The sequence below is a fragment of the Manacus vitellinus genome, unplaced genomic scaffold (genome assembly GCF_001715985.3).
Source record: "Manacus vitellinus isolate BGI_N305 unplaced genomic scaffold, ASM171598v3 scaffold_5_pilon, whole genome shotgun sequence".
In the NCBI taxonomy this organism is placed as follows: Eukaryota; Metazoa; Chordata; class Aves; order Passeriformes; family Pipridae; genus Manacus; species Manacus vitellinus.
Window position 1 is genome coordinate 31,285,565 of NW_021940682.1, and position 14,863 is coordinate 31,300,427.

The 14,863-nt window shown below is 37.7% G+C and overlaps 1 protein-coding gene across 4 annotated transcripts in view; it reads right to left on the reverse strand.

The window, feature by feature from the left end:
• Nucleotides 1-14,863, reverse strand: part of LGR5 (leucine rich repeat containing G protein-coupled receptor 5) — a 58,900-nt gene that overhangs the window by 20,556 nt on the left and 23,481 nt on the right. For all 4 annotated transcript variants that reach the window (XM_018080867.1, XM_018080864.1, XM_018080866.1 and 1 more), the window contains exons 5-6: nucleotides 5,134-5,349; nucleotides 2,338-2,409 (exon numbers count right to left, since the gene is read on the reverse strand). In XM_018080867.1, coding sequence (XP_017936356.1) covers nucleotides 2,338-2,409; nucleotides 5,134-5,349 — 288 coding nt within the window. The remainder of the gene's footprint in view (nucleotides 1-2,337; nucleotides 2,410-5,133; nucleotides 5,350-14,863) is intronic.

Consider the following 14,863-nt stretch of genomic DNA (forward strand, 5'->3'; position numbering starts at 1 on the left):
GCACTTTTGGCACTTGTAATAAACTATCATCTTCCATGCACTGAAAGATACATACAGCAAAAAGCGAGGAAATCCTCAAAAGTGTATGGATGTTTTCCAACAAACTCTATTTAGGGCACATTATCATTCCTATTTTTTATCAGCACACATAAAAATGTAACTATTTTTATTACATCTAAGCTCTTCTGCAATAAAGAGAACGTAAGTGAATTTGGATACTACTGTTTTGTAAATTGCCTATCCTTTTCACTGCTTTAAAGTATTACCAGGGGAAAAAAAATCTTTCAAACAGAATATTCAACAACTTTGTTTGTTGAGCTGCATTTTACATGGTTAATACATCTCACTATAAATATTTCTAACTGTATTGTTAATTCTAAGACTTGACAATAGTTATACAAAGAATACTTCTAACCACAAAAATTGTAAAAATGATAGTTTAGCTAGGGTAGTGACCTCTGCTTTAAGAACTGCTCATGCTGCAGCAGAAATTAGATTTTATTCTGGTAGGCTGAATGGATTATAATCCTGCTTCTGCTCTCAGCATGACATATGTATCCTTTAGCATTTAGGAGACACCTGAAACTAAAACTGAGATATGCCAGTTTACTGTGATGTTCTCTGGCAATGCTTTGTGATGAAAGCAGTCTGAAAAATGGGACCAAAAGCCTTTTTAAACAGGCAAAACACAAGCCACAGTTTACAATAGATTGAAATTGAAATAGCATCAGGCTGAAGTAATGCAGGCAGGAAACTGCTGTCTGAATTCAACAAGGCTTTCCTTCCTGCTTGTAAATCTCTCCTGCTTATTGACAAAAAGATTACAGGCATGTACGGTTTGCTTTTGCCCTCCAGTTACATGTGATTTCCAGACCTATGCGTCAATGCAAACAAATGATCTTAAAGCCGGTGTCCGTCATTTACACCAAGATCTTTAGATTATTTTGAAACTATCTGGAAACCAGTCTACAAAGTATGCAATTACTGTGCTTGAGGCAAGTGCTACACTGTCCTATTGCAGTGAAGTGGCTGCACCTACACTTACTCCCAGGTTCCTGACTGTCCTCTGTGTTTTCATCTCTCTTGTGTCAGATGGCTGGGACTGGGTTTGCAATTACTTATTCCATTGTTCTATTTTCCCCCATTTTCGACCAAGTGCCATGTGAACATCACTTAAAAAACCAAAATAGTTATATTTTCCTTCTTCCTTTCCCATCTCCCTTTCCAGTGCTACACTAAGGGACTTCTTCTCAACTCGCAGCCAGCTAAAAGTCCAAATTGTAAAACTGCAATTCAGTGGCAAGGGATCAATGTAATCAAAACTGGTGATAAAAAAACCAACAAGCCCAAAACATCTTGCTTCCTGATCTTAATGAAACATGAAAGTGGGCAGAACGCAGTTCTGTGGATAAGAAAGCAAACAGAAACTTTCAGACTAACATTATTCATGTCTGAAACTATTTCTTCCTCATAACAGGCTTTTTAGCCTCTGTTCTGGTTTGGTAGAACATCTAAAATCTCTGAAAATGACACAGCTGACTGTGGTAGGTGCTGTAGGAAGGATATGCAAGGTTTTACTGTCCCCGTAGCATTTTTTGGGTCTGTGGGTGACTCTAGAAGACATCTTTATTTGACTAACTGTAGCGACATACTTTGCACCAACCACCAGCACTGCATTCCTCTTTGGCACTTTCTGTAGAACAATTTTTTGCTAGACAACTCAAGAAAATTTGAATTGGTCTGAACAGAACTACAGTGAAAACTTAAAGAAATTTCAATCTTTACTAGTGCTATTATTTATAAGAGTTCTTTAAAGACAAAAACTTGGCTACAACTGACACATTTGTCTTCCTCTGCTTGTAAAGCACATGTGTAATTTGACTACCTGGAACTTTTGCTTTTTCCAGGTATTAAAAAAACCCCACTATCTAATTTTTTAATGCTCCTCTATGGCAAGACAGTTTCTTAATGTTAAAGCTTTTCATTGCGACAGTTCCCAATCTAGCTATTAGCTTTACTGATTAAACAAGACAAATAAATAGTACTAAACTACTCACTAGTAGATAGTACTAAACTAGTCACTTCATTTTCAATGCTCAATACAGTTTTCAACTGTTTTTCAAACAATTTATCAATTGACAATGCTTATTAAAAAGGCAAACTAATTTTATAGTCAAAAGTAGGATTTGCTACATAGAGTCATTGTGAACTATCACTTAGATCCTGTAATGATTAGGCAAGCCAAACCCCACATTTGGCTTTTAGGCTATTTTTATTCTTTCAGAATATTAATGAAAACACTTAAAAAAAAAGGAAACAAATAAGAGGTCAACTCACAATGTCTCTAGGCTGTGGAGCCCATCAAAGCATTTCTTTCCCAGGGAATAGATTCTATTGTTATGGAGATGTCTGCAGGGGAACATTAAGCACGCAGTCAGGAAAGCACACTGCACACAGTGGACTTAAGCAAAACATTTTGATGGTTAAATCAAAAGAAACTTATTTTGGCATGCATTGATTATATGCAAGTCATGCTTTTGAAAGTGCATGTATAGGAGGCACCTCCACCACCCTCTACTCTTTCTCCTGATACCTCTCCACCCACACAGGCTTCCATTTGGTTTCATAGAGGGGATCTGTTTTAAAACCACCTAGATTGTTTAAAAATGTTATATCCTGCAGTTTCAGATTGGCATCTGCATATCAAATAGACATATTCTTAGTGATGGTTAATTGGTTAATTAACATGTTGTCTTAAAAACTGTGTGTGGGGTGTGAGGTGTATATTTGGAAGATGTATATTCAGATGGTGTTAGAGGGGATGGCACAAACCAGCAGCAGATGAGGAGACTGACAGCGTGGCAGACAGGTAAGGGGCCTTAGGCTTGCAGAATGCAAGCAGACACAGAGCCGTAAGACAAGAAGTAAGACAAGAAGTTGCAGCGTTGCTGAGATGAGCAAATTAACTAATCTTGAAAGTGTTGTAACTTGCCTTCCTTTGAAATTATGAAAATCAATAACTACTTCCTGAAATACTTAGCAATTGAAAGTAATTTTTATATATTTTAACCAATCCCCACACACAAACACTACGAGGTCTGCCTATTTCTAAGTCTTTAAAACAACAGGGAGAAAACCCACTCTGAGTCAAGCTGATTAATATGAGTAGATACAACCTGTAGGCACTTCAGGTCATTTAATTTAAAAAGGATGCCTTTTCCCCAACAGATTTTTCCTGTTATTTCATCCTCAAACTTCATCCCTATAGTGGAAGGAAACTAGAGGAATACTGCTTGAAAAGAAAATACAGGCTGTGAATGAGGGCTGCCAGGCCCCTTCAATACTTCACTCTGCTCTGAAAATATCATTAAAGATCAGAGGATTTCTGAATTTTCTGCAAAACCTACAGAAATTGAGTCTACCTGTCCATTAAAGGCAGGGATTCTGATGGCAAAATAAAATGTTCTGTAGGTTTTTCCTTTCCTAGGAAGAAACCTAGTCAACTCTGTTTTTAATGACTACACTGACCTTTAACGCTTTAGTTAACATGAAGAGTGCATCTCCAAATTCCAATTATGTCTGGATCTTTAATTATAAAGGTTCTGACATGCTCCAATTGACCATGCATTTTTGCACTGAATTCAAAATTTGCCAGACTGTATAGAGTAGCAAACAAATGAAAGTAGAACCACACAGAAAGATTTTGAGGAGCCAGAAATATCAAATGTTGCACGTAATGAGGGATGATTAAATTATTAATCACTATATAGCCCAGAAGATTAGAAATAAGGAAGGCAGATCTTAAATAAGGAAACCTAACTGAGCAGAAGCAATCAGGGCATGAAATGAAATTATTTTCTCCTGAATTTCTTAACTGTCCTCTTATCACTACATTTCTGGTAGGGATCTAGAGAACAACATTCAAGACAGCCTCTTGTCTTTACCAACAAGCCTAGAAGCCTAATCAAATGACAAGTCCATCCACTCTTTAACTTGAATATGATTGACACTTAATGTAAAGAGAAGGCAAAGGTTTTGCAGCACAAGGCAGATGTTAATCCCCATTTTTGGGGCCCTATGTACTTATATGAGTATATTAAGCAATAGGGAGAGATAGTGACTAAATAAAGAACCCTGATGTGTGCCAGGTTCAGTGGTTACACTGGGGCTGGAATATGCTAAAACATATAAAACACGTAAGTGTCTGACAAACTATTGTTTCAGACAGCTTGTAAAGCTTGAATATATCATTCTCTCTTTAATAATGCTAACGTTTTCCAAAGCGTCCTGAAATACCTTCTCCACCTCAGTTTCTCCAACCAGTTTAGTTTTTTTTTCTACTTGGTACATTCCCAGAAGATAAAAAGCTGAAATCATGCTCTCCAGTATACCTTCCAGATTTTGGTGCCAGCCATGCATGTTTCAATTAGTTGAACTGGTATGCAAACATAACCAAATACATATACTTTCTATGAAGGGAAATGCATATTTTTTTCTACTAGACAGCATTCTTTCCAAGTCCCCCAGAAAGATTTCAGTTCATTTCCTGTTTCTAATCTTCCCTCAGTCAGTCTTATGGAGCACACAATTCCTCCCTTCCTGTTTGTTTTGCTGACCAGATAGGTGATTTTTAACTCCCTTACATACTTTTTAATTGAGATGAAAACTTCTGAGATAGTTCAAAACAAGTGGTTTAGGAAATGTTAGTCAAATTGTAGGAAGATGCAAAAAAATTATTTTCTCCAAGAAAATTTGTAAAAATTTTGGGTTGTATTACATATGCAACCCAGAAAACTGCAGTTATATTTCAAAAACACCATTTTCTGAACAAATGACATTGATCTTTTGACCTCAGGAATATCACTAAGCCTAGAGCAATCGCAGAAAGGAAACTGCAGATTCATAGCCCCAAGATATTAATTTAATATTAAGACTATAAGACAAAACAGACTCATGCCTATACCTATTTACCTATAATTTGCCAACTGGACACGGACTAGGGGAATATTTAATTATTAAGGGTTGTGTCAAGTAACATCTAAATTAAACATTGCATCCTCAAGTAATTCATCACAAAGAGGCCAAAGCCCTGCAAGAAAAGACTGTGTCTAAAATGCAATCAATGAAACTTACAGAACTACCAAACTGGAGAGGTTTCCAAAGGCATAGTCTGGTATGTAATGAATTTTATTCAGTGCCAATGTCATTGCCTGAAGTGCTGGTAAACTCCTAAAAGCTTGGACAGGAATTTCTGTCAAAGAATTATCGTCTAGCCACAGGTGTCTAAGGGAGACCAAGCCACTGAAGCAGTTGGGGGGCACATAGTTGATGTGGTTGGCATCCAGACGCCTAGGAGAAAAAGAAATAGAGAAAATTGACTTCAAGAAAAGAACAGTGGCTTTCCACAATGGCTATCATAAGTTATCACCAAGCACACAACCCCAAAGGATGGACATGGGTTCCCACATCCAGTTTTCATTTCCTGGAAATCCTTTCCATCTTGCTTGCAGCCTCACCCTTGAGACTCAAATCATGTTTACAAGTCTCCTTGTCAGCTCGCTCTGTGCAGACAGCTCTCCTTTGGAGCCATCAATTCACTGAGAGCACACACTGATCATTTTTGAGCAGAGTCTCTCTAAGCACTGGGTATGAATTTGTTTCCTTTCCCAATTGTTTGAAAGTATGGAACAAAAAAGTGCAAGAAACTCATCCCCAGATTCTCTTTTAGAACCTATAAATCATTGAGCTGCAAGATAATCTGGAATTCCATATGCTAGACACCCATTCCAAGAACTCACTCCTGAGCCTCTAGAGGTTCCTGTTTTTCTTTTTCTTAAATATTGTTTATTCCGATGATTCTAATGAGAACTGAACTTCACATTTTTTAGTAGTGCAACATAATGATTTTTACACAGAGATTAGTGTTGCCAGTGTGATGTATTTATATTGAAAAAGAAGTTACTAAATGCACTTCAGCTGCTGCAGAGCCAACAGAGGGAGCTCAACTGCAAGTCATACCTCTGAAGAATCTGCACGTGATGCTTTGCTCTCACACTTGTGTAAATAAGGATTAAATCTACTGAACCTTTTGTAGATGTGGTGATTCAAATATAGGACCATTTATTCACTAGCTTTTGCTGTGTTTTGCTTTTTCACTGTGATTCTTTCGAGGAAAGATTTAAAAGTGTGCTGCAGATTTCCGAAACTTTGTGAAACATCCAGCTGGGGATTTGTACTCCGATACATGTTTTCTGCTTTTAATGTGCTGCAGTGACTTGTACCTTTTTCAGAACATGAAAGCCATGCTCTAAAACTTTTTTTTGAAATGTGTAGAAAGGAGTAATTAAGTGAATGGTGAAAGAGGAATAAGTTTAAGTAGATGTTTGAAAATGCTACAGAGCAAACAGCCACACTCACGGTACAAAGCAGTAATTCTGTACAACCTAAATTCGGTCTGTTTGAGAGAAATGCAACACTCTTTGTGGTGGGCATAATAATCTCTTTATTTAAAGCTTCTTCCTCATTTAAAGTCATGTAAAATGTCAGGACCATTCTATCTCCTGCTCCATGCTGCTCCTACCTACTGCATGAGAACAAATAATGACTGCTAAGTCTCCGTGCCAGGCTGGCAAATAACTGAGACAAGGTCAGTTGGAACAAATTTATAAGGTTCAGTGTCAAAGCCCTTGTACAATTAAATTTTCAGTATAATAACTGACATGGCAGGCAGCAGAGACAGAGCTTCCAAAATAACTCAAGGGTCTGTCAACAAATGGGTAAGGCTGGAAATGTTTAGAAATACTCACATTGTTCCTCCCCTGTTCCCCAGGCAAGAACCATGCTATGCCTGTGTTTTCAAATAAGGTATAATTTGAATGAGTAGATGAGGTTTCTTTGTGTTCAGTCAGAAGTAAATTTCTTCCCTGGGTGATGCTGGTATGTAAACTAAGAAGTTACAGTTGCCTTAGTTTGACAGTTACACTGATTAAAGAATGGAGGCTTTATTCAAACTAAATGTGTTGCAGTGTTGCAGTTAACATCTTGTTCAATAGGAAGCCTGCGTGTGCGTCTCGGATGTCCCTGTTGACTCCACAGGAGTTACTCACAAGATGCCTGGCTGTGTGGCCAAGCCAACAGTCAGTTGTTTGTATGGGACCCTGTGGCTGAAATGGCAGTATTTCTGCTGTCGTCAGTGAGACCAGGATTTTTATCTTACCGATATTTCGTAGCAAATCAAGGAACTGATTTTTTTATAGCTTAAGTTTCCAAATAGAAACCCACCACCGACTATGTAAACAAAACATACAGCACAAAAAGAAAAACAAGACTGCTGTACTATAAATGAAATTCTAAATAGTTGAATTATTGTTTAGATAAAGCTTGGAAAAAATAAGAAAGCTGCAATGATTTGTGCTTCAGGTTCTGTAACTGGATTACATATCCTGCAAGTACTCATAAGAGGTACTGCCTCAAGTGCTCTTTTATTATCTAATCTTTTTTAAATTTCCAAGTACCATTTTCCCTCTTGCAGATATTAAAAGGTTTCAGTAGTGGTTATGTTTCCTGTCATACTGTAGGTAATGAACACTGATGTATAAAGCATTGATCAAAATCACCCTTTTCAGTCAATTGTTTTACATGTGTTGATCAAAGTTTTGGCACTTTCAGAACTAAACCCATTAACTCACAAGTATGACCCTATTTATAACTGAAAATATATAGATAACATGTGGTGAGTTTGAAAGCTGCTATTATATTCCAGAGAGGGCTAATTTAGGGAAACAGAAATACTTGATCTCTTCTGATAGGCAGCATGTAAATAAAGCAGTCACTATGAAATTCACCATGAGCTTACTTAAAATGTCTAAGCCTTTTAAAGCAAATGATTGAGCTATGTGGACTGTAACCCACTAGTGTTTCCTGTGACATAGTGTGAATGCTGTGACTATGTTCACAATTTATGAAAAGATATTGTTCATATAGAATTGTAAACAGGATTCATTTACTGGTACAGGCAAAGGTAGATGTTTGAAAAAGATCTGATTTGCATTTTTTTATCAATTCAATATGAATGGATACTAAGTTTTATGCCAGTAGTACGTTTCTAAGGGAATATACATTTTTTTCCTTTTTCTGCATCTTCTCTCAAAACCAACTACAACATGGGTGTATCTAGCAATCAAGAAATTCCTTAATGACTTTTTAGAGTGCCTTGCTCATTCATTCAGGTTTAAATCAAATGCTAAATATGAGATCAGGAGGTCTTTTCCAACCCGGTTGATTCTATGATTCTGTGATTCCTCTTCTCCTGACCTGGTTCTGTTATGCAGGGAGCCTCAGTCAAGCCTCGCCACAAAGTACAGAGTAACAAAAGGGTTGTGGACAGGCCCTGCCTGGGAAGGGTACCCCAGGCAGGAGAGGGCCACTTGCAGCCCCACCATCTTTGTTAGTCTGTGGGGACACAGACCCCTTCAATGGTTTGTTCACAGGAGTTTGACTATAGTCTCATTTAAGTAATGGCAAGTGACATCTAAACTGGCTCTGAAAAGTGGATGTAATGAAAATATAGCTGGCTACTGTAAGCCATGTTTTTCAAACATGGTCTTTTATGCAGGATATCCTCTTCAGTCCACAGGGGAAAGTGCTAGGACAATTGTAGAAAGCTTATTCCAACACACCAGACCAGCAGTTCTCATAGCTCACTTCTACAGGACTGATACTGATACTGTGTGGCAACAGCAAAACCAAAAAAGACAAGTAATAAGTCACAGTCTACATGCTCTTGTTTCTGTCCCACTGCTCAGTTTTACATGAGGAGGTCTCTGCAGCTCTGGGAGTTTCAATCCTTAGTGTTTCTCCTAATCCAAATGTGCTGCTCAGGTGTTTGGTAAACTTGTATCCAATACAATGGTACAGGATACCAGCACATTGCATACAGCAAAACAGCCAACTGCAACACTATGTTTGTACAAAGATTGGCTCTGATACTGGGTACCTTCAACCCCCACATGTGGGAAAAAGTAGGTGCTAACAGGGGTTGTTGGGTTATCCTAAGAATCTGACTGCAGACAGATCAGGACCCCACAGCTAGATGGGCATGTTTGGTGAGGCTGGAAACATTCCCAGGTCCTCAGCCAACTGGCCTGGAGTGACCTCTCCAAGCAAGGTGGCTGTATGCACAGCACATCCTGGGGACATTCCCAGGGGCATGCGAACTGCCAGATGGACCCCAGGAACAGTTCAGGCAATTGCTGGTTGGCACAGATCAAAAGTGTGCCAAGGACCCTGCTACCAGTGCAACAGGATGGATCATGGCCAGAGCCTGGGAGCACTCTGAAGCACTGCTTGCTTTTCTAGGCTGGCTGTGAGTACCACAGTATGCCACTATAGGGCACCCAGGAGGACCTCCTTGGGAATCTAGTGTAAGCCCCCTACTGCTAACTACTCCAACAGCAGCTTCTTGTCCTCCTTCCACCTGTGGTGTATGTCCTGGTGGTTGCAGCCGTGCAAGATGATTTCTGGCTAGCAGTTCTGAGGTTGAAAAATTTGTCTGTCTCTAAGATACGCAATACAAACCCCGTTTTTTGAGATTAGTCATAAGACAGAAAAGAGTCAGATGCCTAGTATCTTCTATTGGATGCAAGGAAACGTCACTCAGTGTCCTGGAATTGCTGATCTAATACAGTCTACTTACAACCCACTTTGAAAGCAACTGGCTGGTTGAGTTAGGGACTGCATCTAAAAAAAAAATAGTAGCAAGAGCATTTTAGGGAACCTTGCACCTCTACCTTTCTCCCCTTGGTTATCAATCAAGAAAAGTGTCTGTGATTGAGAGGGGCAGTCTGACATTGTACTACTGCCGGATGTTTCAGTCCCTCTTCAACTGCTTAGTGCTTGGGACTCTTGCAGCTCAGATGATGAAGATGTGCAATAAAATGAGGAGACTGCAACAGTGAGTTTTGAGACATCTTTGCATATGTGTACAGACACCTTCATAGGTACAAACACCTTTGATTTAATATGTGGGAAATTCTTCTTCTGGGAGTTTGTGGGTACCTGTTGAGGTACCAGGTTTCCTAAGAATCACGCCTTCTGTAGCCTTCATTATCATGGAGTGTGACATGGAAAACCACAACTAAGGTTCCTGTCTTTTCATGAAAACAGTTCTCTTGGGAGAATGTAATTTCATCAAAGTTGTTTGGTCTTTCAACTAAAAATCAGGATTATTAAGCATCAAACTGGAAAAAAATTGTTTCAAGTTAACACTTCTGGGAGGGGGGAGAAGCAGCTTTCTAATTTCAAGCCTGAACTGGAAGCATTTCAGAATTCTGTGCCCTCAAAGTCTTCAACTCTCCTTCAGGTTAAGAATGGAAATTTCTCTTGAAACGTCAAATATTTGTGGGAGTAGAAAGATGACAAAAAATCCATTTTCTGACCTGTTCCAGCCAGATAACTACTGAGGACATCCGAGACGTTTCTAGATAATATTTTGTGTAAAACTTTGTGTCACCATCAGGTGCTCTAAAAATACTGAAACATCTAAAAATAAAATTTAAGCAATCTATAAATTCTGTTAGGAAATTCTAAAACATTTCATTGATGCTATTTTTTTGTTACTTGTAAAGTCCATTTAATTTGCTTACCTAAATTTCAACTTTGCAGGTTGTCAACAGAGAAAAGATGGTTTATTTTTTCCCACTATCAACTGTTCAAAGTGCTTTGGAAAACAGGCTATGTTGTATTCTGCTCTATTTTCTACAATTAAAGTCCTCTTAAATTTCACAGGAATGAAAGCAGGTCGTACAGTAAATAATGCTTGCTTTTAAATGTCCTTGATGACTGGTTTGACACGGGCAGTGAGACATCACATGATTTGTTCTTTATTGTGACTATTTCTGTGTCTTACAACGCAGCGGTAAAAGCTGCTTATTAACAATGATGTCAAAACAAGAAAATAAACAGGGAATGAAGTTTCATCTGTAGTATTCACTGCAAAGGGTTGTTACAATAGTCTCAATAAAAGAAGAGCAGAAGCTTTGCTTTGCCACCTGCAAGGCAAATTACCCTTTCCTCCTTTATTAAGCAACATTTCCTAGTGGAGATCTGCAACTTTTCGGATGCTAATAATATAAAATTTATATTAAAATGTTCAGGAAAACAGTAAAAAAAATTATGGATATGTCACCAATCCCTGCTTGTTCAAAAATACTGAAATTATATGTCAGTTCTGGTACATAAGGGGTGTAATGACAAGATGATCACTCTAGAGAAACAAAGATACCTATTTAAACAAATACACATATTAAATGAAAAAAGTTGGACAGAAAATAAGCTGTTAATTAAGAACAACTCTTGAAAAAAAATCAATAGCCATACGTAAAAAGTTTTAGACTATACACTGATATTCAAAATCACTAAAAGGTTTCATGATTTAAATGCAGAATGGAGATACTGATGATGTGTGAAACATAAAACCTAGAGATCAGCTGCTTATATTCTGTCCTAAAGAAATACACTTGCTCAAGGTGAGTACTATGGATGGCAGCATTCAAGTGACATTTCAACTGCTACCAACTACTAAGTTGTAACACATCAGTGATTGTGTGTTCTTCCCTTTCAATCATGGTACCTGCAAACTCTTTTGCGCTTGACAGAAATAAAAGCCATTTGAATTGTTAGGACTAGTAATCCAGATAATTTGTGTTCACACTAGATTTCAGAGGAAAATTATAGCCTATACAAGAAGTTGAAGATATCCTTCTGCTCAAAACCACATCTCAAAATCAGCATGGTCTGGTTACTTCCTTAAATCCTATTGCCACAAAGGGAATTGGAGTCCTATCCACACATTATCCAAGCTCTGGTAGCTGAAGTCATTCACTGATCAAAGTAGAACGTCACTGGTTTTGACTCCTGAACTACAAAGACTTTTATAGAATTGGAGAAGATTTTAACATTGTTTAATCCTATTTTTCTGTTTCAGAAAAAAATTGTTCATTTGTTTTGAGGAAACAATATAAAGGTTTTCTCATAGATTTTTGCTGTCAAAGGAAAGTTCACAGATCTTATGGGGTGTTGATTAATTTTTCTGCCCATTTCTCATTTTACAGTATTTATTAAGTAATGTCTGCTGTCTAAAGAAGACTGACCTGTTCCAGAGGTATGTTCAAGCCTTAAGAAATCGATGAATATTTATCACTCAAACTTGTCATACCAGCAATATTAAAACTCGGACAATATAGTGGAAAAAACTGTTGCTTGTTCCTGCAATACATCAGTTCTTATTCTCTATACCACAGGCCATTTAATATCAATTAATGAATCTATCAATATTGATACCTATACTGTCCTCTTTTAGCCTGGAACTAGATAATAAAGAGTGCATAACACCCAGAAATACCTTCTTGTGCAAAAATTTGGGATGATTTTGCATTATGAGTGAATGTGCAAAATTTGCATGTGCATATATATATATATACACACACATATTGTGCACACATGCACGATAAGATATGTATACTACCATAAAAAGGATTTTAACATAATCCTTCACAGAGATCAAGGTAGCAAGGCAGTTGCAATGGCTTGCCCCTCTGCATGACTGCCTTTCTTGAGTAAAACCACAAAGGGCAGAGATTTGAGTCCAGTCACTGGTTTTGTTTTTCACATCTATACTAACCTAAAGCAAAGGGTTAATGAGGCTTTCAGAAATCATGCCACCTGCATACTTACACATAATAAATACAAGAAGTTGCTATCTTATAGAAACTGCTTTTGTGAAGGCTTTTAACCTCTTAATTAAACTCTTGAAAAGACTCCTGCTATTTCAAAGGTTTCAAGAAAGAATTCCTATTGTAAATCAGAAACCAATGCAAAACAACCTTGTGAAAAGAAAATTCCTAGACTATATGAAACAAGAAATTGAATCTGTGCACGCCTTTATCTGACAGGCACAACCCCTTTTAAGCAAACAAAAGAATAATAGTTTTCTTTTCCTCAAAGAGGTCTCTTTTGCCAGTGATCATTTTTCAGGTGATAGTAGTTTTTCTGTACAATCCTGTATCACTCCATCTTGGGTCTGCTAGACAGCTGTTTAAATGCTTCTACTGACCATTCCTATTCTCCCTCTGTTTTAATTCAGTCACAAACTAACAGTCCTTTACATGGACTGCACAAACTCTGGTTTGCTTCAACTTCTTCACCCAAAGAAAAAAATATTTACAACAAAGCCTGAGCAAAACTGTCATTTTGTTTAGAAACTGTACCAAAAACTCTTTCAGAGCAACAAAGCAACTCTTGTTGGCTTGGCTTATCTTGTTTTGGTCCAGAATGTGTATAGAGTGATGTGATCTCAGCGAGATTTTTTTTTTGTTTGTTTAGCAGAAAGAAAACCTAGTATAGTCACTAGACCAGCATTTTCTCATGACTTTTCCAAAGATCAAAGGAAAGAACTGTAACCTCAAAAGTATACGGCTGAGATATTTGTCTGTGTCTGGTCAATAAAGAAAAAAGGCACTTGACCAAATAACAATTAGAAGATAATTAATTCTTAGGGCTGTTTCACCTTTAGAAACCTTAACAAATGCTTATCTATTATGCAGGTAAATTTTGTTCAAGACGGACATAAGAACCTGGGAACTAATACAGTATAATGTGTGCCTGTGCAGTGGTAAGTCATACACAGGTGACATAATTTTGCTGAAAACACAAAAATCCATTAATTTCATTCATTCTGTTCTCCAGAGCTTGGCCGAACTGAACGTATGCCAAATATGTTAGCCTTCTCATGGAACTTCTTTATACACACAGAAATGAAGAGTATGTTTATCGTAGTACAATTCCCAATCAACACATCTTAAATCTAAATAGACTGGTACAGATGCACCAGCTTTGTACAGATGCTCACTCTATCCTTGTCGTGGTTAGACTCTTACTAGTGATGTTGGTGATCAGTGCACACTGTAGCAATATTTTCTGTAATAGCTATTTGAACTTAAAGACTGAATTCCCCATTTAGATCTTGGAACTTTTTAGGATAATAATTTTATTTGAGAGTAATTCTGTGACATTATAAGGTGATCAACTAAGGCAGAGAGAAGAGGCAGCTGACATCTTCCTCTGACCAAAGAACTGCTTCTCTGTTTCCAATCATCTAGATATTTTATGCTGCATATTCAAAATCAGTAGATCCTTTAGAAAATTTAGGGGTTTTTATTTTATTTATCAGGTGACAATGCAAGTCTGTGGATAATTCAGAAACTAACTCTATTTACTGCATCCTGCGTTGAGACAGCACAAGGGTCTTTGTGGTTTCAAAATGCGAATTGCAAGTGCAGCAGAAGGAACTCATGATACCCAGTTGACTGCACAAGAACATGGCAGAGGAAGTTCAGTATAGATAGGTGTCAAGAGAGGCACTTAGGGAAAAGGCAATTCAAACTTTACAGGACAAGCTCTTGAGTAGCTACTAACATGCTAGAAAGAGGTCCTGCAGTTGTAATAAGTATGAAAATAACAACTTGGCATTCAGTAAAGGTTAAAAAATAAAAAAAAACCCAAAGTTTTGATAGTTAGTAGGAAAGCAAACAAAAAAGTGTCCATAATTGCCCTCTATAAATCCATGGTATGCGAGCACTTTAAACATGCTATGCAGGGCTTATCCCTCCTTCACTTCTCTCAGATCAAATACACGAGAACTGAAAGAAAGTTCAGTAAAGTGACAAGGACGAACAGAGGAATGGAAGAGCTTCCACATGAGAAACAATCCTAACAGCCTACACCTGAAAAATTGACTAATGGAGATACAACAGAGGTGTATAACTCTGGTGTACATCAATAGAGAACTGCCGTTTCCACTTTCTCC